The 22,610-nt window shown below is 49.0% G+C and overlaps 1 protein-coding gene across 1 annotated transcript in view; it reads right to left on the minus strand.

Moving 5' to 3' along the window:
- Nucleotides 1–13,422: 13,422 nt before the first annotated feature.
- LOC107119878 (keratin, type I cytoskeletal 17-like) overlaps nucleotides 13,423–22,610 on the minus strand; it is a 34,388-nt gene continuing 25,200 nt past the window's right edge. Inside the window, exons 8-9 of the mRNA XM_015422494.1 lie at nucleotides 17,996–18,024; nucleotides 13,423–13,520 (exon numbers count right to left, since the gene is read on the minus strand). Coding sequence (XP_015277980.1) covers nucleotides 13,423–13,520; nucleotides 17,996–18,024 — 127 coding nt within the window. The remainder of the gene's footprint in view (nucleotides 13,521–17,995; nucleotides 18,025–22,610) is intronic.

Below are 22,610 nucleotides of genomic sequence, written 5' to 3' on the forward strand. Positions count from 1 at the left end.
GACCCTATTGCATGTTCTCAGATCACAATCTAACTAATGGAGATGACATGGAAGAGAGGGAGACGAAGTTGAAAGCTTCATTGGCTCCCCGCTAGGGAGAAAAGCAAAATATAAATATCTAAATAAAATAAATTCTTCCTGAATAATGAGTACTCTGGTAAGACTGAGGGATGCATATTAGAGACTTAGAGAGGCTGTAGCCTTCTAAGAGTCATTGGCTTGGCTCTAGGGTTGCCAAGTCCCCCTGGACACTGAGGGGGAACAGGGATGTAGGGTCGCCAGATCCCTCCTGGCCACAGGCAGGGGAAGGGGAAGCATTGCCAGATCCAGGTTGGGAAACTCCTGAGTATTTGGGGATGGAGCCCAGGAGGACAGGGACCTCAGTGGGGTACAATGCCCCAAAGTCCACCCTCCAAAGCATCCATTTTCTCCTGAGGAAGTGATCTCTGTCATCTGGAGGTAAGCTGTAAATCCGGGGGATCCCGGGTCCCACATGGAGGCTGACATCCCTATTAAGAGGCCCAAATAGAGCTTGACAGACATCTCCCATAATTCCCCCATCTCTGGGGTATACACCTTAATCTCTCCAGACTCTTTTCCCACCCAGGCTTTACAAAATAGGGAGGGTATTAGAACCCCCTCCCAATGGAGCCAGGTCGTAGGGGTGCAGCAGGCCAGACTAGCTCTTTGCAGCACGGAATCTCACAAAACCACACCCGTGCTTCAAATCAGCTTCCTTATATGGTTAAAACCCTGGTATGTTCCCCCGGGAGGGTGCGGCTGGCTGCTCAGGTTATACAAACATGCCTTCCCACCTGCCCAACGACTGCCTTGGCAAAGCCTGAAAGGGCAGGAACGCCCTGGGCAGGGCCCAGAATGCTCTGAAGAGCGAGCACTCAGCTCTTCCCATTAATCAGTGACTAAGCCGGGGTGTGTGAGGGGAAAACAGAAGCGTCAGCTAAAGCCAGCGGACTGCCCGTCCCATCCAAGAATGTGCCATCAGCTGAAATGCTCTCTGGCCTGGTTTGGGAGAGCCGCCTCTTCCCCTGAGGGAGCTTTGGTCGTCACTGAGGGATTTCTGGGAAAGGCTGGGCTCTTCTCACTGAGGGGATAACTTGGGGTCTGGCCCGTAGAGTTGCCAGGTCTCCCCTGGCCACCGGCAGGGGAAGGAGTAGGGTTGTCAGATCCAGGTTGGGTGGATCCTGGGGAGGACAGGGGGCAATGCCACAGAGTCCACCTCAAGTGGGGGACAAGGCCACAGAGTCCACCCTCCAAAACATCCCTTTTCTTCTGGGGAACTGATATCTGTCGTCTGGAGAGGAGCTGTAACTCCAGGGGATCCCCAGGTCCCACCTGGAACCTGGCAACCCTAGGTCTGGGCTGTACCACTTCACAGCAGTGTTCCCTCTAAGCTGAGTTAGTGTGAGCTAGCTCACAGTTTTTTAGCCTCTGGCTCACACATTTTTGCCTCAGCTCAGGAAGGATGGCCCCAGAGCAAACCAATTTATGCAGTAGCCAAATCGCTCGCTCACAACTTTAATGCCAGTAGCTCACAAAGTAGAAGTTTTGCTCACAAGACTCCACAGCTTAGAGGGAGCATTGCTTCACACTGCAGGTGGGTGGGAGTTCTCCTGAGTTCTCCTCCTTTAAAAATGTCCTTTTGGTGCAAAAAAATAAAATAAATCCAAGCTTGTCAAGGAAGACAGTTATGCTGTAATCCTTTCGCCCACCATTTTCCTTTGCCCTTTTTAAAATGGAGGCGCAGTCAGTCAAGAGACAGGCCCCCTCTTTCAGTCTAAAATGGGACAGCCCAGGCTCGGCTCAGCTCTGAGAAGGCCTGTGGCCCAGAGCTCCTGTGGGCAAAGCTATTCTTGGGGTTCTGTGGCTTCACTTCTCTTGTTGCCAGCTGCTTGGAGAGAGAGAAAATGCCCGGTTACTGTAATAAATGCTAATGGGATGTTGGTTTTGAGATGAGGTGGTTGAACTCCATGCTATCAAAAGCTTCAACTGCCTATTTCCACTCTGTAAATCAGGTTGCCAGCCCTGGGTTGTGATAACAGTGTAGAATATAAGAGGACCTAACCAGGCGAAAGAAAACTGGAGCCATCTTGTGTGTGAGTGTGTGTGTGTGTGCACATGCCATCAAGTCATAGCCAACTCACAGTGACCCAGTAGGGATTTCGTAAGAACATAAGAGAAGCCATGTTGGATCAGGCCAATGGCCCATCCAGTCCAACACTCTGTGTCACATGGTGGTCAAAACCCAGGTGCCTTCAGGAGGTCCCCCAGTGGGGCCAGAACTCCAGAAGCCCTCCCACTGTTGCCTCCCCCAAGCACCAAGAATACAGAGCATCACTGCCCCAGACAGAGTGCTCCATCTATACCTTGTGGCTAGCGGCCACAGGTGGACCTCTGCTCCATATGTTTATCCAGTTCCCACTTGAAGCTGTCCATGCTTGTAGCTGCCACCACTTCCTGTGACAGTGAATTCCATGTGTTGATTACTCTTTGGGGGAAGAAGGACTTCCTTTAATCTGTTCTGAGTCTAGGCAAGAGATGTTCAGAGGTGGTTTGCCAATGCCTTCCTCTGCATAGCAACCCTGAAATTCCTTGCTGGTCTCCTATCGAAATACTAATCTGGGCCACCCCCACTTAGCTTCCGAGATCTGATGAGATCATGGCTGCAGCAGTCTATTGGCTCCCAATAGCGATTGGTGCTGTCCTTCAGAAAAACCAAGCCCTCTACTACAACTCCCCCTCTCCTCCCAAGCTGTAGGCCGCCTCCGTCTGTGCTGCAAGCCCCTTGGTTTGATGACTCTGGTTTGGTCCTGAGCTCTGGATTGGGGGGGAGGGGGCAGAGCCCTTCTTGGCACTTACGGGTGACTCAGCTGCAGGAGGAAATGATGGGTGTGGAGGGGCCTGTTCTTTTCTTTGGCCAGAAGCCATTTTGAAGGGAAGAGCCAACCTTGCTAAGGTGGTGGGATGCCAAGGAGCCACAGTCTGGTGCAGAGGCTGTGTCCGACTGGCCCCCTCCTTCTTGGCATCATTTCTGCAGTTTTGAGTTAAATAGGCTGGGCTCCATCGCCTGCATGAATACGAGGGTTGGCCACCTGCCCACCAGCAGGGGCAGGGGAAGAGGGCCACCAGCTCCAGGTTGGGAAACTCCTGGAGATTTTGGGATGGAGCCTGGGAAGGTCAGGGACCTCAGTGGAGTACAGTGCCCAAGAGTCCACCCTCCAAAGCATCCGTTTTCTCCAGGGGAACTGATCTCCGCAGTCTGGAGAGGAGCTGTAATTCTGGGGGCGGGGGTTTGATCCTCAGGTCCCGCCTGGAGGTTGGCATCCCTAATGGACACTGATGTGTACTCTGGGATGGGGCAGGACACCTAAAGGTGGTCACGGGTTTTCTTTGGCCTCCTGGCATAGTCAAGCCCATTTGACTCCTCCAGACAAGTGTGTGGGGAAGAAGCGGATGTGGCGTCCTGAGGTTTGGACGGGGGCTTTCCTTCTCACAGGAGGCAGAATCATGCTATGGCTGGCCCTCCATTGGCTACGCTTCCAGTCTACCCTGACAGAGCATGAACAAAAACCCCTTTGCCTCAACCTGCCTCCTTGGCTGAATTCCAGCCGGGCCACACAAAAGAGGAAAGCAAACAGCCAGAGTTCCCACCCACACCGAGCTGCCTCTTGGGGCCAAACTGTGGCAGCCTGCCAGGCACTCCCTTCTGCAAGCCGTGTGCAAACAATCACCCCGCCTGGCGCCAGAGAGAGACTCTTGTCTTCCCGGACTAATGAAGCCTGACTCTCTCTTCTGAAAAGCCGTTTCAAGGGGCTTAGTCCCTGGAAGTTCTCCAAGGTGTCTCCGCTGTCCATCTCCCAGTGTCTGTATGTTTTAAACACTTTGATTTACATTTTTCAGGTTCACAGTATCTGAAGAAGTGAGCAGTGACTCACAAAAGTTCAAACCCTGCCACGAATTTTGTGAGACTTTAAGGTGCTCCTGGACTCTTGCTCTTTTTTACAGGTTCACAATGCATTTACAACAAGAAACGGTCTTGGGAGATACAGGTGAAGCTTAGTGGCAATGTACATGGATCATCATATTGTTCTGAACACAGACAAGGGTGGGGAACACATTACACTTATATGTAGGGATCGGCAGTTTGTGGTTCATGGCTGAAGCACAGACAGAAACACTAACCCATATGAATTGGGAGGTTGATTCGCAAACCGACCTGGTTTGTATTGGTTCATGAACCATTTAAACTTTAAACCCCTGCTTTCTGCTCCCCATGGCTTTGTGCAGGAGCAAAAAGCAGGAGTTTCCAAATAGCTAAGTAGCTGTTTGGTTTAAATGGCTCTGAGCCATTCAAACCCCTGCATTCTGCTCCCTAAGAAAAGCTATAGGGAGTAGAAAACAGGGCTTCCAAACATCTGAGCTTGGCTCAATCTGTTTTTCATGAAGAGCAGAATGCAGGGATAAACCCCTGCTTTCTGCTCTTTACGGACTGCTATGGTGCTGCCACAAACTGCCCCAAAACCTTTGGAAGTTTGTGGCGGTTCTTCAGTTCGCAAACATCGCTTTGCGAACCACGAACCAACCAAAATCTGGTATGAACTTTAGGCCCCAGTCACACGGAGCATTTGCCGCACTAAAGATACAGATGATAGGTGGATTTTCCGGGCGCGATAATACCACAACATCTGGGAAGCGTAGTGCTCCCGTGGCTATCCCGTGGCGTCCCGCCGAAGATGCGGACTAAAAAACTAGTACCTACGAGGTACTGGTTTCCGGACACCACGGGGCAAGGGTGGGCGTCTGATCGTGTTTCCGGTGGACTCCCGTGAAATCTGGCGCCCGCCAATGTTCCTTCGCAACAAGTCTCCGCAGGATGCGCAAAAGCACCCAACGATGCATGCGCACAAACTGCGGTAAAACGAACACCCATTTGCCATGGGAGCGGCGCCTAGCAATTGGTGCTGTGATCGCGCCACGCCGCTTCTTTGCCGCGCTGCTGGATAGCCATGAGATCGGCACTTCACCCCCTAACCATGGGACCTCGACGGGACGTGTGATCGGGTGGCCGCGCGTTATTGTGCTCCGGGGCAAACAGCCACACTCCCGGCCCCGCTTTTTCCGGCCCGTGTTCATGCTCATCCCTAGTTATATGTGTCTCATCCTTTTTGACAACAAATATCAGTATAATCTGCTTTACACTGAGTCTATCAAAGCCTGTATGGCTTACTCTAGTTGGCTGTGGTTCTCAAATAGAGGTCTTTCAGATCACCTACTTTTAATAGTACATCCCAGGGGGCAAACCTGAGACCTTCTGCATGCCAAGTAGATCCTCTGTCTGTGAGCTACAGCCCTAACCCTAAACTAATGAACGAATGGAACTGCCTTTGCTGAGCCAGACCACTGGTCTATCAAAGTCAGTATTGTCTACTCAGACTGGCAGCAGCTCTCCAGGGTTTCAGGGAGAGGAATTTCATATCACCTTTACATGATCATTTTTTAAAAATGGAAATGGTGGCAAGTGAATCTGGGAACTTCTGCATGCAAAGCAGATGCTCTACCACTGAGCTGCAAGCCCAGCAGAAAGTGAAATTTGCTTTGGTCTGGGTTCTACCACTATGTGAAAACAGGGCTAACTCTGGAGGGTTCTTTGCGATAAGATCTTTCTGGGCCTGGGGACCCAGAGCAGAAAAAACCTGACCTGGATAGCCCGGGCTAGTGTGATGTTGTCAAGTCTCAGAAGCTAAGCAGGATCAGCCTGGTTAGGATTTGGATGGGAGACCTCCAAGGAATACCAGGGTTACAACGCAGAGGCAGGCAATGGCAAACCACCTCTGGAACGTCTCTTGCCTTGAAAACCCTACGGGGTCGCCATAAGTCAGCTTTGAGTTGACAGCAAAAAAACAGCAAAAAGGTAACCGTTTTCCAAGGAGAAGCAACAGGTCAGGTTGGATGTGCTTTCCACATACGTGGACACCATTCCCATTGTTATGACTGGCAGTCATACCAGTTTGCCGTTACATCCCTTTCCGTATTGTGGTCTTGGAAAGATGGCTGCTGCTAACACTGGTTGCATGAGTTGTATCTTTGTTGGGGGGGCAGGTGGATAGGTTTCTTGTCTAGATACCCTGGACAACTGTGCCAACTTAACCAGGGATAAAATACCATGTGGGCTTAGTATCTCCCTTTGCCTTTTTTTTCTTCTTTCTTTTTTTTTTTGTGAGTATTTTATGTGCATGTGCACTTGCGAACCTGGAAATCATGGTGACTTCTGGTGATCCCTAGCGGGGCTTGGACATTTCAGAGAGGTGGCTTGATATTACCTGCCTCCGCATCTCCGCCCTGGTATTCCTTGGAGGTTGCCCTTCCAAGTACTTGCCAGGGTTGGCCCTGCTGAGCTTCTGAGATCAGACGAGATCAGGCTCACCTGGGCTATCCAGATCAGGGCTCTCCCGGTGCTTTTGATAGATTCAGTTGATTTATCCTACATGAGAAAAGGTTTTCTCATAGCAGAGAGTAGAGAAAAGGCAGTGTGGGGGGGGGGGTTTCCAACAGGGGGCAAGCCTTGCCCAGGAATTTGGGAAGCCACAACTGTTAAATACGTATTTCTTCACCATTTAAAGCCAAGTTGCTTTGGGCTGCTTGACTGATTCATGGAAATAGTTACGCTTCTTAGCAAAGTGATATGAATCATACTAGAATTCGGGGGCACCGGTTGAATTTCACGGGCAATAGATTCAGGACAAACAAAAGGAAGACTTCAAACACGTAACGTGTGATTAAACTCTGGCATTCACAGTCAGTGGGTGTCGTGATGGCCATGAGCCTGAACGGCTTTAAAAGGGGATTGGACGTATTTATGGAGGATAAGTCTAAAGTCGATCAGTGACCATGATGACTAAAGGGAACCTCCACATTCAGAGGCAGTCAACCTCCGAATGCCAGTGGGTAGGAGGAAAGGGCCTTGGTTTCTGTGTCTTTTTGGCAGCTTTTTGGCCGCTGTGTGAGACAAGAGGCTGGACTAGAAGAGCCACTGGTCAGGTCTAGGAGGAGGACTCTTGTGATATTTTTATGTTTGGAGGTCTGGCAGAGGTCATCCAGATGCCTCAGCACTTGCAAGCACGGCACGATGATGGCGGCTAGTCCCTGTTCTTTAGCTCCAGGGTTAGGGTCGTTATTTGTCTGTCTGCCAAAGAATTGTTTGCAGCAGGGCTGCCCTCAGTTGCTGTGGGGAGAAAGGGGGAGTATGAAAATGTCTCCGAGGTTCTGCAGTGTGTCTGTCCTTCACGACCGCATGACCTCAGTCATAGTCAGATGAAAATGCCAAGTTTTGCCAGTGCATTAGGGGAAGCAACCTAAGTCAGCTGGTGAAAGCCTGAAAACAGGCATGGAAAATATGCAGACTCTCAGGTTTCCCACACCTGCAGGAGAATTTCTAAAGTGTGCATCATTTGACTTCAAACACAAATCCTATCTGGAATGATCCTATTTCCACTTTGTCAGTGGTTGGACACAGAAGAACGTTCCCTTTTCTTGACAAAGGGCCGATTTCCCACAAGCTGCTGCCATGCGCTGGCTCTTCCCTTTGCGCTTTGCCCTATTCCCCCCCCATCTCTACTCAATCCTGTTTTTTGAGAATTGAGTAGAGGCGGGGAAAATCTGGCAAAGCTGGGGGGGGGATGCAGCAGTGCAGCACTTAGTGTGAAATTGACACAAAGAGCCAGCGTGCTGCAGCAGCTTGTGTGAAATCGGGTGTTTGCATTTCAGGTGGAAACCAGTTTCACTCTTGTTAAACTGTGGCGGAATCGGCATTTGCCTTTCCCACCAGTGTCCCAGCCTTTTGACTCCATCTTCAAAAAAGCTGTCTACATTTGGTGTCGTTTTCACACCTCAAGAGTGCTAGCATACTTTTGCACGTCCACATATGTTTATCGTCCTTTCAGGGAAGCTCCACTGTCATTGCACCTCCACACTGCTTTAAAAGAATCTTCTCCAAACAACATTCAAACAAGCATAGAGAAAGACGGCATCACAGCAGCACGAAAAAGATTTTAAAATGCAAATGCAGAATCGGCCTCCGTTGGATTTGCAACAGCATCAGGCATTTGCCAGGTCTGCATATGCATTTTAAACCAGTCCGGTGCTGCTGTTAGGTCATGTGGTTTAAAAGATGCTGCTGTTCTAGTTAGGAAGAGGGACGAGAAGAGTTGACTACAGGAAGGAAGGCAGAAAGAGGAAATCGGATTTCAAGGACAAGGCTCAATAGGAAGAACCGCAGTGGAAGGTGCAATGCCTGCAAGTGCATGTATGTGGGTCTTCACTTGCTTCTGGCAGGAGAGAGAGCATGGTTTAGGAAGTGATATGGTACCCAGAACAATGGGGAGAAGTCTGAATCCAGTGGTACCTTTAAGACCAACAACATTTAATTCTGGATATAAGCTTTTGCGAGCATGCACACTTCATCAGAGGCTTATACCCAGAATTAGACGCTGTTGGTCTTAAAGGTGCCCCTGGACTCAAACTATTCCGCTGCTTCAGACCAACAAGGCGGCCCACCTGACTCTACCCAGAACAATCTTCAGCAAGATTCTGCCAGCACTTTGACCATGCTGAGGGCGGCATCTACTCTGGGTTCATTAGGAGACTAAAATTTCAGCCAGCTGAATTCTGCATCGTGTAAAATTTGCTCGTGCGGTTAGTTGCTTGTTTTGGATGATTTGATTCCATTTTCTGCAGTGAGTCCTGGGAACAGGCAAAGAGCAAGGAAGGGTCCTCCTGGAGCCCCACCCGGAGCCCTGGAAATCCAGCTCATCCCTCTTTTCTCCAGCAACTGACCCTGCACCCAGACCCTAAGCTACCATGGGGCCCATGGGGCCTGGGGTCCCCCACGGTTTTTATGGGCCCCTCCCCCAATCCTCAGCACCCCCTCCCTCTCCCCAGCCCCCTCACGATTGATCGCTTCTTCTCCCCCCCCCCCGCACTAGACGGAGGGCTCAAGGCGATGCTGAAGTGTCTTGGATTGTTTAGACATACAATGTACATATAATGGCAGGCCCCCCAAGAAAGGTTGTTAGCTATGGGGCTGCCTGCACCCAGAGAGCCTATGCCCCGCCCCATCTTAACAGCTAGAGCATTGCTTTTAAATATATGCATTTGTATTTGAGATAGTTAAGGTTCTTAGAGCCAGATTCTAAGCTAGGGTGCCTTTAGAGGCTGAAAAAAAATTCCTGAGATCCAAAAGGCCACTGGTTCGAATCTCACATCAGCCAAAAACTCTGGCCTTAAGCAAAGGACTCTTTTTTTAATCTTTAGCCCCTGCCCCATTCTGTGTGGAGAGACAGTGTGGTGTAATGGTTAGAGTGTTGGACTAGGGCCAGGGAGACCCAGGTTCAAATCCCCTCTTGCAATGAAACTTCCTTTGTGATTTAGGGCCAGTTATTCTCTCTCAGCCTAACCTACCTCACAGGGCTGTTGTGAACATAAAACGGCAGAAGGGGGGACCAGGTAGACTGCTCTAAGGTCCTTGGAAGAAGGGTGGGATACAAATAATTAATAAGAGCCCTTCCTTACAGGGCTGCTGTAAGAACTGTTGTCAGCTGCTGTGATTATGTGAGTACATAAAGGCAGTTGTAATATATGTGAATACACTAATTATGGAATCATAGAATCACAGAGTTGGAAGGGACCTCCAGGGCCTCACAAATACCTCCCCCATCACACACATCCCCAGTGACCCCTGCTCCATTCCCAGAAGAGAACAAAACACCTCCAGGATTCCCAGCCAAACTGGCCTGGAGAAAAAATGCTTCCTGACCCCAACATGGTGATCAGCATTTCCCTGGGCATGTAAGAAAAGGCAGTGAGAATTAAGCACTAATGCAACCCTTCCTGCCTTCTCTCTCATGATTGTTATTGTGACTGAATCAAAGCAGTGTGATTGTGGCAGTGTACAACACAAAGCCCTGTCCACTTCTTCTAGTTGTACCCATTTCATAGACTTAGGGATCATTTTCTTTCTGTATGTCAAGTTTGTGGTACCAACATTTTTACTAATGCATTTACATCCTGATCCTAAGCACGTTTTCTTGGAAGTAAATACACAGTGGGACTGACTCCCTAAAAACATAAGAGAACATAAGAGAAGCCATGTTGGATCAGGCCCATGGCCCATCCAGTCCGCACTCTGTGTCCCACAGTGGCCAAAACCCAGGTGCCATCAGGAGGTCAGAACTCCAGAAGCCCTCCCACTTTTGCCCCCCCCCCTAGCACCAAGAATACAGAGCATCACTGCCCCACTCTTATGCTCTAATAAGAGTGCATAAGATTGCAACCTCAAAAAAGCATGGACAGAGCCCATTTTCCTTGGGAACTGCCCTCCATATTCCCCCTCTCTCAAAAAAATCCCATTTTGGGAGCAAGGCAGTGTGTGGAAATTAAAAATCATCCTCACACGGAGAATTTGCCATGCGAAAGGCACGAATGTCGGGCGGATTTTCGGGGCGCGATCACACTGCAACATCTGGGAAGCGTGGCGCACCTGTGGCCAACCTGTGGCATCCCGCCAAAGATGCGGAGTTAAAAAGTACCAAGGAAAGTGCACTAGTATCCGGGAAATGCGCAGCACAGGCAGGCGTCTGATCGTGGGAGCGCTAGTATCCCATGGCATCCGGCGCCCGTCCATGTCCCGTCGCAAACCGGATGTTTTCTGTAACCGCATGTGCACAAACATGAAATTGACAGCAGTGCTGCTTTGCGGAACTGCGCATGCGCACAAACGCGAAACACTTGTGTGATCGCGCCGCTTCTTTGCCACGCTGCAGCATCGCCATGTGATCACCAGCTACCAGCTGAAGCACAGAGACCCGGGGGACTGTGTGATCGGGCTGCTGCACTTTATTTTGCTCCAGGGCAAACAGCCACGCCTCCCCCCTGCGTTATCTGGCCCGTGTGACTGGGGCCCTATTTGTTTAAGAAGTGTACACAGCACCATTCTGCGTATCAGAAAGTCCTCAAAATGGTTTTGGAACAGGTTCCACGTACGATATGCTCAGGCCCGTAGCTATGGTGGGGCATCTCGGGGCTAGGCCCCCTGACTTACTGGCAAGGCCCCCCAACTTCCCATCCAGCCCAGGGTCCCCGAGCGATTACAGGTGTGGAGAAGGAGCCGGGTATTCCTTTAATTCGATTAGTCAGTGCCCCCTAAGAAATTTAAATGCCCTCTGACTTTAAAAAATCCTGGCTACGGGCCTGAAGATGCTAACAAAACATCACTGAAATGATGGGAAATGTTGATCCCTTTGTACTTTGCTCATATCATGGGAAGACAAGAGTCCCTGGGAAAGACGATAGTGCTAGGAAAAGTTGGAAGGCAGCAGGAAAAGAGGAAGAGCCAACAGGAGATGGACGGAAGAAGTGAGCCGTGACTCACAGAAGCACATGTTTTGTTAGTCTTTCAGGTGCTCCCGGACTCCTTCTCTCTCCTGCTGCTGACGGACAGACTAACACGGCCACCTGCCTTGATCTGACTGAGTCCAGGAAGCCACAAAGGCCCTCCGTTGGCAAGACCGGAGCAAGGCCGTTAACGAGAGGACGTTGTGGAGGACACTCATTCACAGGGTCGCCGTAAGTCGGAAATGACCTGATGGTACGTAACACACACAAATTATTATTCAAAGCCTGGGAAACGGGCTCATATCAATCTGCAGAGAGTCTGTGGTATGATGAGCCCTTTTTCTCCCTTCTCTTTTGCTGGTCCTGACTGTGCCCAGAAAAGCTCATAAGAAAGCTGAAAATTTCCTCTGGTAATTTTCTTTCCTTCACCTCCCTCCTTTGTAAACTAGCACAATGGCCATGGTTTACGGGGGTGGGGGGTGGGGGGGATAGAGTGTGTTTTTCCATTCTACTCCCTTTCAAGGACAAGAGATCACAGCCAGGGCATTTTTCAGATGTGGACTGGCATTCTCCTGTTCCACCAGGATCTCTGAGCTCCATCCCTTGCTTCAGCTGCCTCGGTGCGGCTTGACTGCGTGCATTCCTTGTCCAAGGGCACCCCAAGCTGGTGAAGGGACCACAGGACAGCAACTTGGCCTCCCATCCTCCACCCGGCCTCCCAACACATGGGCTGCACTGACACCCGGTGGCTATACATGGAACAGCACAAGGCCTTGCCGCTATCATGCAATTAACAGCCTCCACCCCACCTCACATCACACCCCTTAGCTTTGCATTGCATTGCACATTGGAATATGCAAAAATGCAATTTTAAAAAACCCAAACACTTCCAGCTCTGCTTCTTTGTCTCACCTTGTTCACTGTGAACCTGTGTCATGGAAGTTTGCTAGCCTGAACTAATTCTTTTAGCATTCTGGATGGTTTAGAAACAGGGAATGGACAGGAGGGGACCATCTATTCTGTCGAGATGAGGGTCATACTTTTGCCACTTAAAGCTGACAGAAGGAGGAGGAGGAGGAGGAGAAGGAGAAGAGGAGGAAGAGGAGGAGATTGGATTTATACCCCACCTGCACTACCCGAAGGAGTCTCAGAGCACCTTACAATCTCCTTTCGTTTCTCCTCCCCACAACAGCCACCCTGTGAGGTAGGTGGGGCCGAGAGAGCTTTCTTGAGAACTGCCCCTGAGAGAACAGCTCTGAGAGAACTTGTGACTGACCCAAGGTCATACCAGCAGCTGCATGTGGAGGAGTGGGGAATCAAACCCAGTCCTAACAACTACACAAAACACTGCAGCAAATGTGGCACAGTGCAATCCTATGCAGTTTTTCAGCCTTTCAAATTCACTCAAGTTAAGTCTATGGAACTCTGCTTATGCTTGCTTTGATAAAGACACCATAGGACTCTTGGAAGTCCACACACACACATGCGTCTCCCCTGTGAAGCAAAAGGGTTTTTTTCCTAGGCAGTTTATTCTCGCTTGTTATTTATATTCAAAGCGACTTTTGATCCTTTCATAGCAGATTGTTTCATCATGCAAACCATCTAGGAATCTCGGGAGTATATTATCCCTCCTAGAATTGAAGCAAGTAGATTATTTAGTGTTGACTGCCATCTACTGGCAAGAAGAGGGTAAGACCAGAGATACCCAAAATGATTTCATGCCAGCAATTTAAGAAAGAGTGAATTTTACACTGCAGGATTAATTCAAGGAGACTGTGCTGTTGATTGCAAGAGAGTGGGTGGAGGCCGGACATGAAAGGAAGAGCATTGAGCTAGTGGACTGAGAGACCAAAGAGGTGTGTCTATATCTCAGGGAAAGCCTGTCTCTGAAATGAAAGCAAAGCCCCTTCACTGGCAGTTCCTTTATTTGCAGGCCAAAGCCTTCAGCATGGGATAGAACGTGCAGTCCCCCACCACCACCACTTCTGCCCCAACATGCCCACCATCCAGCCGCTCTCAGAGCTGCTGCTCCACCTCCTCTACACGAGAGGAGACCACCTTGCCATCCACCAGCTCTTCGATGAGGGTCTTCACCCGGCGGGTTGCAGAAGGCTCTGTAAAGAGATAAACAAGACAGTGAGGCTGGAGAAATGCCCGTCCAATATCCTAGATGCTGAATGGGTATCTGGCTTCTTCCTGAGCCTCCAGTCATTCTGGTATAGACAGGTACAGAGGCGATCTCGAGGGGGGGGGGCTTGGTCCCGCTTCTGGGAGGTCTGATTCGCCATCGAACATGCCCAACCAAATCCAGCATCCAAGTAGAACTGGAACACCTCGTCAAACCACCCATGTCAGGTAAAAAGGATAGAAGTTCAACACAATTTTATCTATTTTCAGTAACTGGTTTGTTGAGAGAAAAGCAACAACAAGCACATCAGTGAAAACCTAGTACCAGAGTGCCAAAAAGGAAATCTGTTCAGTAATAGATGAAGTACAAAATATGTAGCTATTCACATTCCAGTTACCAGGAGTGTTCCCTCTAAGCTGAGTTAGTGTGAGCTAGCTCACAGCTTTTAAGCCTCTGGCTCACATATTTTTCTCTTCACTCAGGAAGGAGGGCTCCAGAGGCAAACTAACTGATGCAGTAGCCAAATCACTCGCTCACAGCTTTAATGCCAGTGGCTCACAAAGTAGAAATTTTGCTCACAAGACTCCACAGCTTAGAGGGAACATTGGTAGGCAATTCCAGGGAGAAAAAACAGCTATAAACCAAGACCAACTATAAACCAAAACAGCTATAAACCAAGCATGGGGGCAGATGACCACATTGCTACGGAAAATACACAGAAAATCCAGGCATTTATACTTTGTTTTCACTCCCTCCCCCCAACAATTCTAGCGGGCGCCCTGGTTTCAGCTCTCGCCGAGCCCCCGTCAAGCTTGGCGGTGGAGAGGTTCAGGAGAAGAACATAGCGGCAATTAAAGATTTGGTCACTACTGAGATAACTTCAATCAAGCAAGAAATAGAAGGAGTCAAAAAGGAGATTCAGGCTAATGCAACCAAAACTACGGAAGTGGAAGAGAAGATGCAACAAGTGGAAGAAAAACAGGATTCTTTGACTCAGCAATTTAGAAGATCAGAAACAATGATGGAGTTCAGAAGGATGCAAACCCATCTGAGATTCAGGGGCATTAAAGAGAAGGAAAATGAAGATATAAGAGATGAAATGATGAAGGCAATAACATCATATTTGGAAGAAGATGAAGGGACAATGGACTCTGATTTTGATTTGATATACAGAGTGAACTCCAGAATTGCAGAAAAGAAAAATTTACCAAGAGATGTTATTGTACAATTTGTAACAAGAACAACTACAGAAGATATTTTTAAGAAACAATTCACCGTCCCTTTTGAAATGGAAGGAAACAAGATTATGGTGATGAGAGAACTCCCCCGAGCAGTACTGCAATTCTTCTTCACATTGTGGCCAACCAGCTCCCCTGGAGGGCCAACAAACAGGGCATAGAGGCCAAGGCATCAGTCACCCTCCCAGCACTGGAATTCAGAGGTTTGCTGCCTCTGTATATGGAGGTTCCCTTTGGTCACCATGGCTCATAACCATTGCTGGACCTCTCCCCCATTCATTTTATTCATTAATTCATTCATTTATACTCCGCATTTCTCCCATTCTCAGTGACTGTACCTAGTCTCCCTTGATAGCCATCTATGCTTGTGGCCATCACAACATCCACTGCCAGTGAATTCCACCATTTACTGGCTTCTCGGGTAAATAAGCACTTCCCTTGGTCTGTCCTAAATCTATTGCCCATCGGGTTCCAGCTCTGCCCTTTTCCTGCTGTTGAAGCCAAAAATGAGAGATCACGGGAAGAAGTGGAATTCCAAAAACAACATCCGTGACACAAATAACGAAGAGTCAATAAAGATAAGTTTCAAAAACGTTTATTGTAGTAATTTCTGTAGAAAAAAAATTTCTATTATCTCTCACACGCAACGGATACTGCGCAATGAAAACAATTCGTTTCACAATATTTGCTTTATCTGAGCGTTTAGCAATTCTTATCAATTACTGCTTATCAACTCTTGAAGGAAACATTCCATGTTCACTCTCTAATAACAGAACCCAAGGTCTTCACAATAATAGAAGATAATAGAAGAAAATTTTCTACAGAAATTACTACAGTAAACGTTTTTGCAACTTATCTTTATTGACTCTTCGTTATTTGTGTCATGGATGTTGTTTTTGGCATTCCTTTTCCTGCTCTTGGCTTGTTGTCTGGATTGGATGTTGACCTGTTGGGAGGTGGCAAGAAGAAAGCTCTTCTGCTTGGAACTACAACGCCAGGGGTTATTTTTCCCCGCTGTGGTACCTGTAATTGAACCGATCTATGGCAGGATGTTTGTACTAGTGACACACTTCCCCCTAGTGGAAAGATCCCACAAAACAACAACAAAATCCCTTGCTCAGAAAACTTCATTCACAGCCAACCCACAAAGTGTTTGTTGTGAGAGGACTCATCACATACTGATTGTCTCTGAGGTTCTTGGAAGCTTGTGCCATTGCTCTAGGTTGTAACTTGCTCTAATCAAATCTGCTTTCTAGCAGTTCTTCTCCTCCGCAGGATGTGGTAAACTGATCTAGACAGTCTGGTCTAGATCACAACCCACTCAGTACATAAAGAAGAAGAATAAGAGGAGGAGGAGGAGGAGATTGCATTTATACCCCGCCCTTCACTTGGGGTCTCAGAGTGGCTTACAAGCGCCTTCCCCTCCCCACAACAGACACCCTGTGAGGTAGGTGGGACTGAGAGAGCTCTGACAGAAACTGGTCTTTTCAGGAATACTTCTGAACTATGGCTTGCCCAAGGTCAGGGGTCATTTTGTAGAAAAAGAGGTGCAGGAGCTCATTAGCATAACTCATTAGCATAACTGATTTGCATATGCCACACCCCCTGACATCACCGGAAGTGTGTCAGAAGGCAACACCCACCGCTCAGGCTCCACTGGACTGTTTTGGATTGCTAGCTCTTGGGGGGGACACATGCAGATCTGTCCTCGCAGAGGAGGGAGAGCTTGTACCGGAATAAAACCTGGTCTTAAATGTGCCACTGGACTGTTTTGGACCAGGGGAGTGGGGGTGGGGCTCTGCAGCTTACCTGGCTGCTTCTTGCTCTGACTGAGGGCTGCTGGGAGCCGGGGGTGGGGCTTGTTGCATGTGCCCGCCCCTGGGATCTTTACTGCCAGAGCTCCTGTGTGCTCCTGCAGGAAATGACCCCTGCCCAAGGTCATCCAGCAGCTGCAGGTGGAGGAGTGGGGAATCAAACCCAGTTCTCCCAGATTAGAGTCCGCCCATTTAACCACTACACTAAACTGGCTCTCATGCCTCTCCTCCGTTCCCCTCAAAGAACTTTGGGAAATGGAATTTTGTGCAAGAGCTGAGAATTCTTGGACTAAGATCTTGTGATCCTCGGGATTCTTTGGTTAAGAGAAACAGCTTCGAAATAGTTTCCTCTTTCCCCCTCCTCTTGGCAGCCTCAGCTTTCCCTCTTCTCTCTTTCCTACCCACTGACTAAACTTCCTTTTATCTGCCCCCCCTCCAATCTTTGGCTATATTAATATTTCTTTACTTTGTCTCTTCAAAACGGGGATCCAAACCTATTTACATCTTTCTCCTCTCCCCCATTTTATTTGCACAACAACCCTATGAGGCAGTAACCTACCAGGGAGTCTGGGAGCAGCCGAAGGTGACCTTGTAAGCTTCCACAGCAGAGTGGGGGTTTGAACCTGGGTCTCCCAGATCCTAGTCTGAATCTGAAATTCTTACCACTACACCACACTGGCTTTTGTGCTGTGGCTGCTGTTGAACAGGAGCAAGCAGCAGGGCCACAGTGAGTAATGCAAATTGCGAGGTTTATTACGAAGTAATTTTTTTTAAAAAAAAAAAGTTGATAAAAGGTCTAACAACCACAAAACCCTATATATTTTAATGAACACCATTTAGGAACACTTGCTAAACTATAACCAAATCTGAAAGGAAAATGAGCGCACAAAAACACGTGTTGGCACATTTATCCTCAATCCCGAAGCACTATATTCTCATTTTGTAGTTAGCCATGCAGAAAGCAGACAAGAGAGGGTTTTATGTGGGCATTTGATGGTTCGTAGCTGATGCACTATTCTCTTTCATTCATTAGGTTTATATTTTAAATGTCCACAATAGGTGCAGCATTTTCCAACGTTGTTTTTTTGTGTGCTACTGTTATTAAAAATTCATGTCTCAGCTCTGGAAATAGCAGCTGCAGTCTATTTGCAAAATTAACTTCAATCAGAGCTGACAGCGGCAAAGGAGCCCATCTCACTGGCTCAACGAGTGCATGTGCCTGCCCCCTGGGCTCTTTACTGCCGGAGCTCCGCTCCTGTGCACTCCTACAGTAAATGACCCCTGTGTGTACCTTTCTTGCTTGGTCAAAAAAAATTGATGAAGCCAGGAGCCAATAGTGATGTAATGGTGAGAATCAGATATATTTATTATTATATGAGAAAAAATGTATAAGTAGCTAGGTGGCTTACCTGGGAGGAGTGGTGGGTCAGCCTCTGATCTGAAGGGAGAGAAAGAACATTGGATCTGTTGAAGGCCCGCACACTTTAGAAGCTCCCAAAACAAGAACTGAATGTACAGTGCGTGTGCAAACACACCCACCTGGAGCCCTCCCACACACTGATATAAGCCCATATTACAAACATAAACCACTTTCAAACCAGTTTATAGTCGTGGTTCCACTTTCTACCAACATGCCATTGGGGGGGGGGACTTTTCCTCTAGATCATATTGGCTGGTTCGTCTGTGCTTTCTCGTGCCTATTTTAGGTGGGATACTCTGGTGGATCACAGAACCGCACCTGCAGGGTTGCATCTCCATACAAAGCTACTAGATTTCTGCTCCTTTTCAAAAGGATTTCCGTCACCGATGCACCTGCCTAGAAAGTAAAAGCATCGCTCCTCTGTGACATTCAGCACCTGGGCTGGTAGTGTGCAGATTCGTTCCCTTATGCGCATTGTCTAGAGTGGTTTTGCTTGGCCTTGCCAATGTCCTGGGCACCCTTTCTGGATCCGTGGCATGCCTGTGTTCTGGATTCCATATGCGGGTCTGCCAGGGGGTGCAAACCGGCCAGGGAACGTCCTGCCTTGTGGTCTGAGCAGCCTCCTGATCCCTTCCCACTAGGGCTGCCTCTGCCTGCTCTGGGTGGGGAAATACCAGGAGATTTGGGGGGTGAAGCCGAGAGTGCTGGATATTGTAACTGTTATGTCTGCCGCCGGACCAACTCCTGCAGCTGTACCGCTACCGTTCTGGCATCAACAAAAAGATCCTGGTCACCGTTCATCTAGACAGAGTTCCCTATGTCATGGAGGTCGATTCTGGTTCCGTGCTGACCATCATTTCATCACAGACTTGGCAACGTTTGTTCCCGCAATGGAGCGGCCGCCGTTTGACCCCGTCCATGGCGCACCTCTCTGATTTCCAGGGGCGGCGCATTCCACTAGCTGGCCAGGCCAGTTTTGAGGTGGAGTTCAAGGGTCGCAAGGTACAGTTGTCCCTCTTGGTTCCTGAGGGTAACCCGGCCAGTTTGCTGGGCCTGGATTGGTTCCAACCTCTGGGTATTGCTGTAACTAGTGTTAACAAGGTGTGTGCAAATAAAGGGAATTGCATTTATGACGAGTTCCCAGAGGTTTTTGGGGAAGGTCTGGGTCAGTATACAGGTCCGCCTGTGAGGTTCGACCTGGATCCCTCTGTGTTACCTATCTGCCTAAGGTATAGGAAGGTTCCAATAGCCATGAAGGCTAAAATAGAGGTGGAACTGGACAAGCTCATAGTCCAAGGTATTCTTGAACCTGTGCCATATGGTAAATGGGAGACCCCAATTGTAACGCCTGTAAAATCTGATGGAACTGTACATATATGTGCTGATTACAAGTGTATGATCAATAAGGCTCTGCAACAACATTCTTACCCAGTACCTGTAATCAGCCATGTGTTGGCTTCCCTTGGGGGGGGGGGGGAAATTTGCGAAACTCGACCTAGCACAGGCATATCAGCAGTTGCCTGTGGACGCTCAAGCTGCTGATGCCCAAATGATTGTTACTCATAGGGGTAATTTGTTTGGGGTAAATGTTGCCCCTGGTATATTCCAAGGTCTTATGGAAGGTCTCCTACGAGGGTTACCAGGTGTTGTCCCGTATTTCAAACGAGTCAGAGTTACTTAATCGCCTCAGGTCTGTACTGGAGCATTTTAAAGAGGCAGGCCTCAGAGTACAAAAGTCAAAGTCTCATATCAGGGTATCTGAGGTCGAATTTCTTGGTTTCCTGATTGATGAACAGGGTGTGCACCCCACGGCAGATAAGGTCTCGGCTATCCAAAACGCCCCTCAGCCTACTTCCAAAAAAGAGCTGCAATCATTCCTAGGCATTGTGAATTTCTATCACTCGTTTTTGCCTCACAAAGCCTCCGTAGCTGAACCATTGCATGCCCTGCTACACAAAGGGGTGGAATGGATGTGGGGGCCAAGGCAAGAAAAAGCGTACTGTGCTGTAAAAGAGCTGTTGTCCTCAAATACTCTTTTAACACACTTTGATGAGGACAAACTATTGGTTTTGGCGGCCGACGCTTCCCCATACAGGGTTGGCGTGGTTTTGAGTCACGTCATGGTGGATGGGCGAGAGGCTCCAATTGCCTACTACTCGCAGTCTCTAACAGCTGCGGGGAAAAACTATGCCAAGATTGACAAGGAGGACCTGGCTTTGGTGGTGGGAATTTAAAAATTCCATGAGTTTGTTTATGGCTGCCGGTTCCTCCTTGTCATGGACCACAAGCCGCTGTTGGGCCTGTTTGCACTAGACTGCCAAACGCTGACAGTTATTTCGGCCCGCATGTTGCAGTGGGCTGTTTTTCTGGCAGCCTATGACTTTGACCTTGAGCACCGCCCTGGCAAGGCAATCGGACCTCGTTTTTGCCTCACAAAGCCTCCGTAGCTGAACCATTGCATGCCCTGCTACACAAAGGGGTGGAATGGATGTGGGGGCCAAGGCAAGAAAAAGCGTACTGTGCTGTAAAAGAGCTGTTGTCCTCAAATACTCTTTTAACACACTTTGATGAGGACAAACTATTGGTTTTGGCGGCCGATGCTTCCCCATACAGGGTTGGCGTGGTTTTGAGTCACGTCATGGTGGATGGGCGAGAGGCTCCAATTGCCTACTACTCGCAGTCTCTAACAGCTGCGGGGAAAAACTATGCCAAGATTGACAAGGAGGACCTGGCTTTGGTGGCGGGAATTTAAAAATTCCATGAGTTTGTTTATGGCTGCCGGTTCCTCCTTGTCATGGACCACAAGCCGCTGTTGGGCCTGTTTGCACTAGACTGCCAAACGCTGACAGTTATTTCGGCCCGCATGTTGCAGTGGGCTGTTTTTCTGGCAGCCTATGACTTTGACCTTGAGCACCGCCCTGGCAAGGCAATCGGACATGCGGACGCTCTTAGCCGCTGCCCTCTGCCACAAACGGACATCGATCCGGCGCCAGCATTTGAAGTGCTGGCAATTGACGAACTTCCTCAGCCTCCGGTCCACTCTTCGGACATTGCTGCTGCGTCAGCTAAAGAGTCTACCCTCTCCCGTGTCCTTAACTGGGTTTGGAGGGGGTGGCCGGCAGGTAGAGTGGACCAAGAGTTCAAGCCTTACCACACGAGGCAAACTGAACTTTCAGTTGCAAAAGGTTGTTTGTTGTGGGGGGACCGGATGGTGGTGCCGCCCAAGCTAAGGGTGAGAGTTTTGGAAGCTCTCCACGATGGCCATCCAGGCATAGTCCACATGAAAGCTCTGGCAAGGAGCTATGTCTGGTGGCCCAAGTTGGACGCTGACATCGAGGACTGGGTCCGGCACTGTATGACTTGCCAACAATCGAGACCTGACCCACCTCAAGCCTCGGTCCAACACTGGTAAAGCACTAGTAAGCCTTGGTCTCGCTTACATATTGATTTTGCTGGGCCGTTTCAAGGCCAAATGTTTTTAATTTTGGTTGATTCTTTCTCCAAATGGCTTGAGGTTACTAGTATGCAGTCTACAATGTTGCAGGCTGTAATTAATGTGTTGCGACAGGTCTATTCCACCCACAGGCTACCGGACATGTTAGTGTCCGATAATGGGCCCCAATTTACCTCAGGGGAGTTTGAAAGGTTTCTGGGGGACAATGTTATCAGGCATGTAACAGCCGCTCCGTTCCATCCGGCTACAAACGGGCAGGCCAAATGGATGGTTCAGACGATGAAAGAGGCTTTAAAGAAGATGGTCCCGGGGACTGGGGGCAGAAGTTAGCCTCTTTCCTCCTGAGGCAACATATCACGCCCTGTACAGCAACTGGGAGGAGCCCAGCAGATCTCCTTATGGGTCGTAGGCTTACAACCCTTCTGGACAGGCTCCATCCGGACCTGACAGAAACTCGGCCCCCCAGAACAGAGGTCCTGGAAAGCCCGCGTACTTTCAAACCTAACAACAAGGTTTTCACGTGCAATTATGGAGAGGGTCACTTATGGCTTCCTGCCATTATCTGTGATGTTCTGGGTTCCCGTATGTATTTGGCGCAGCTAGCAGATGACAGGAAATTGCGGCACCACATAGATCAGCTCAGGCAGAGGTGGGCTGACTCCAGTCTCGAGTCCAGCACCAAACCTGACTCGATCCCTCACCCAGAAGGTGAGCAACGAGGGCTTCCAGATGAGGAGGTGAGTGTTGCGGAGCCCCCAATAGAACCTGAGTGTGGGTTACTCCCCACTCAGGACAGTGACACTTCTGAGACAAGCCAGCCAGACTCACTGGACAGTGAGCCATCCAGTGCCCCTGAAGCCTTAGCACCACCAGAACCTATTCGCAGGTCGGGTCGAACAAGGCGTGCCCCTCCCTACTTGAAGGACTACATATGTCCGGGTATTGTTCCATCTTAGGGGGGAGGAATTGTTATGTCTTTACCACTGACAACTAATGTTAAGCTTGAAACCTTAGCCAGGATTCTAATCTGGAACAATCTCATTGGCCAATCAAATGTAAGGGACTGTAATGGAGGGAACAAAATGGATTGGTTGTTAGCTATGTAATATGATTGGACCTTAACTATGCAAGGGTGTGGCTACACCAGCCC

This window comes from Gekko japonicus, unplaced genomic scaffold, assembly GCF_001447785.1.
Source record: "Gekko japonicus isolate JY-2015 unplaced genomic scaffold, Gekko_japonicus_V1.1 scaffold1255, whole genome shotgun sequence".
NCBI classification, from domain to species: Eukaryota; Metazoa; Chordata; class Lepidosauria; order Squamata; family Gekkonidae; genus Gekko; species Gekko japonicus.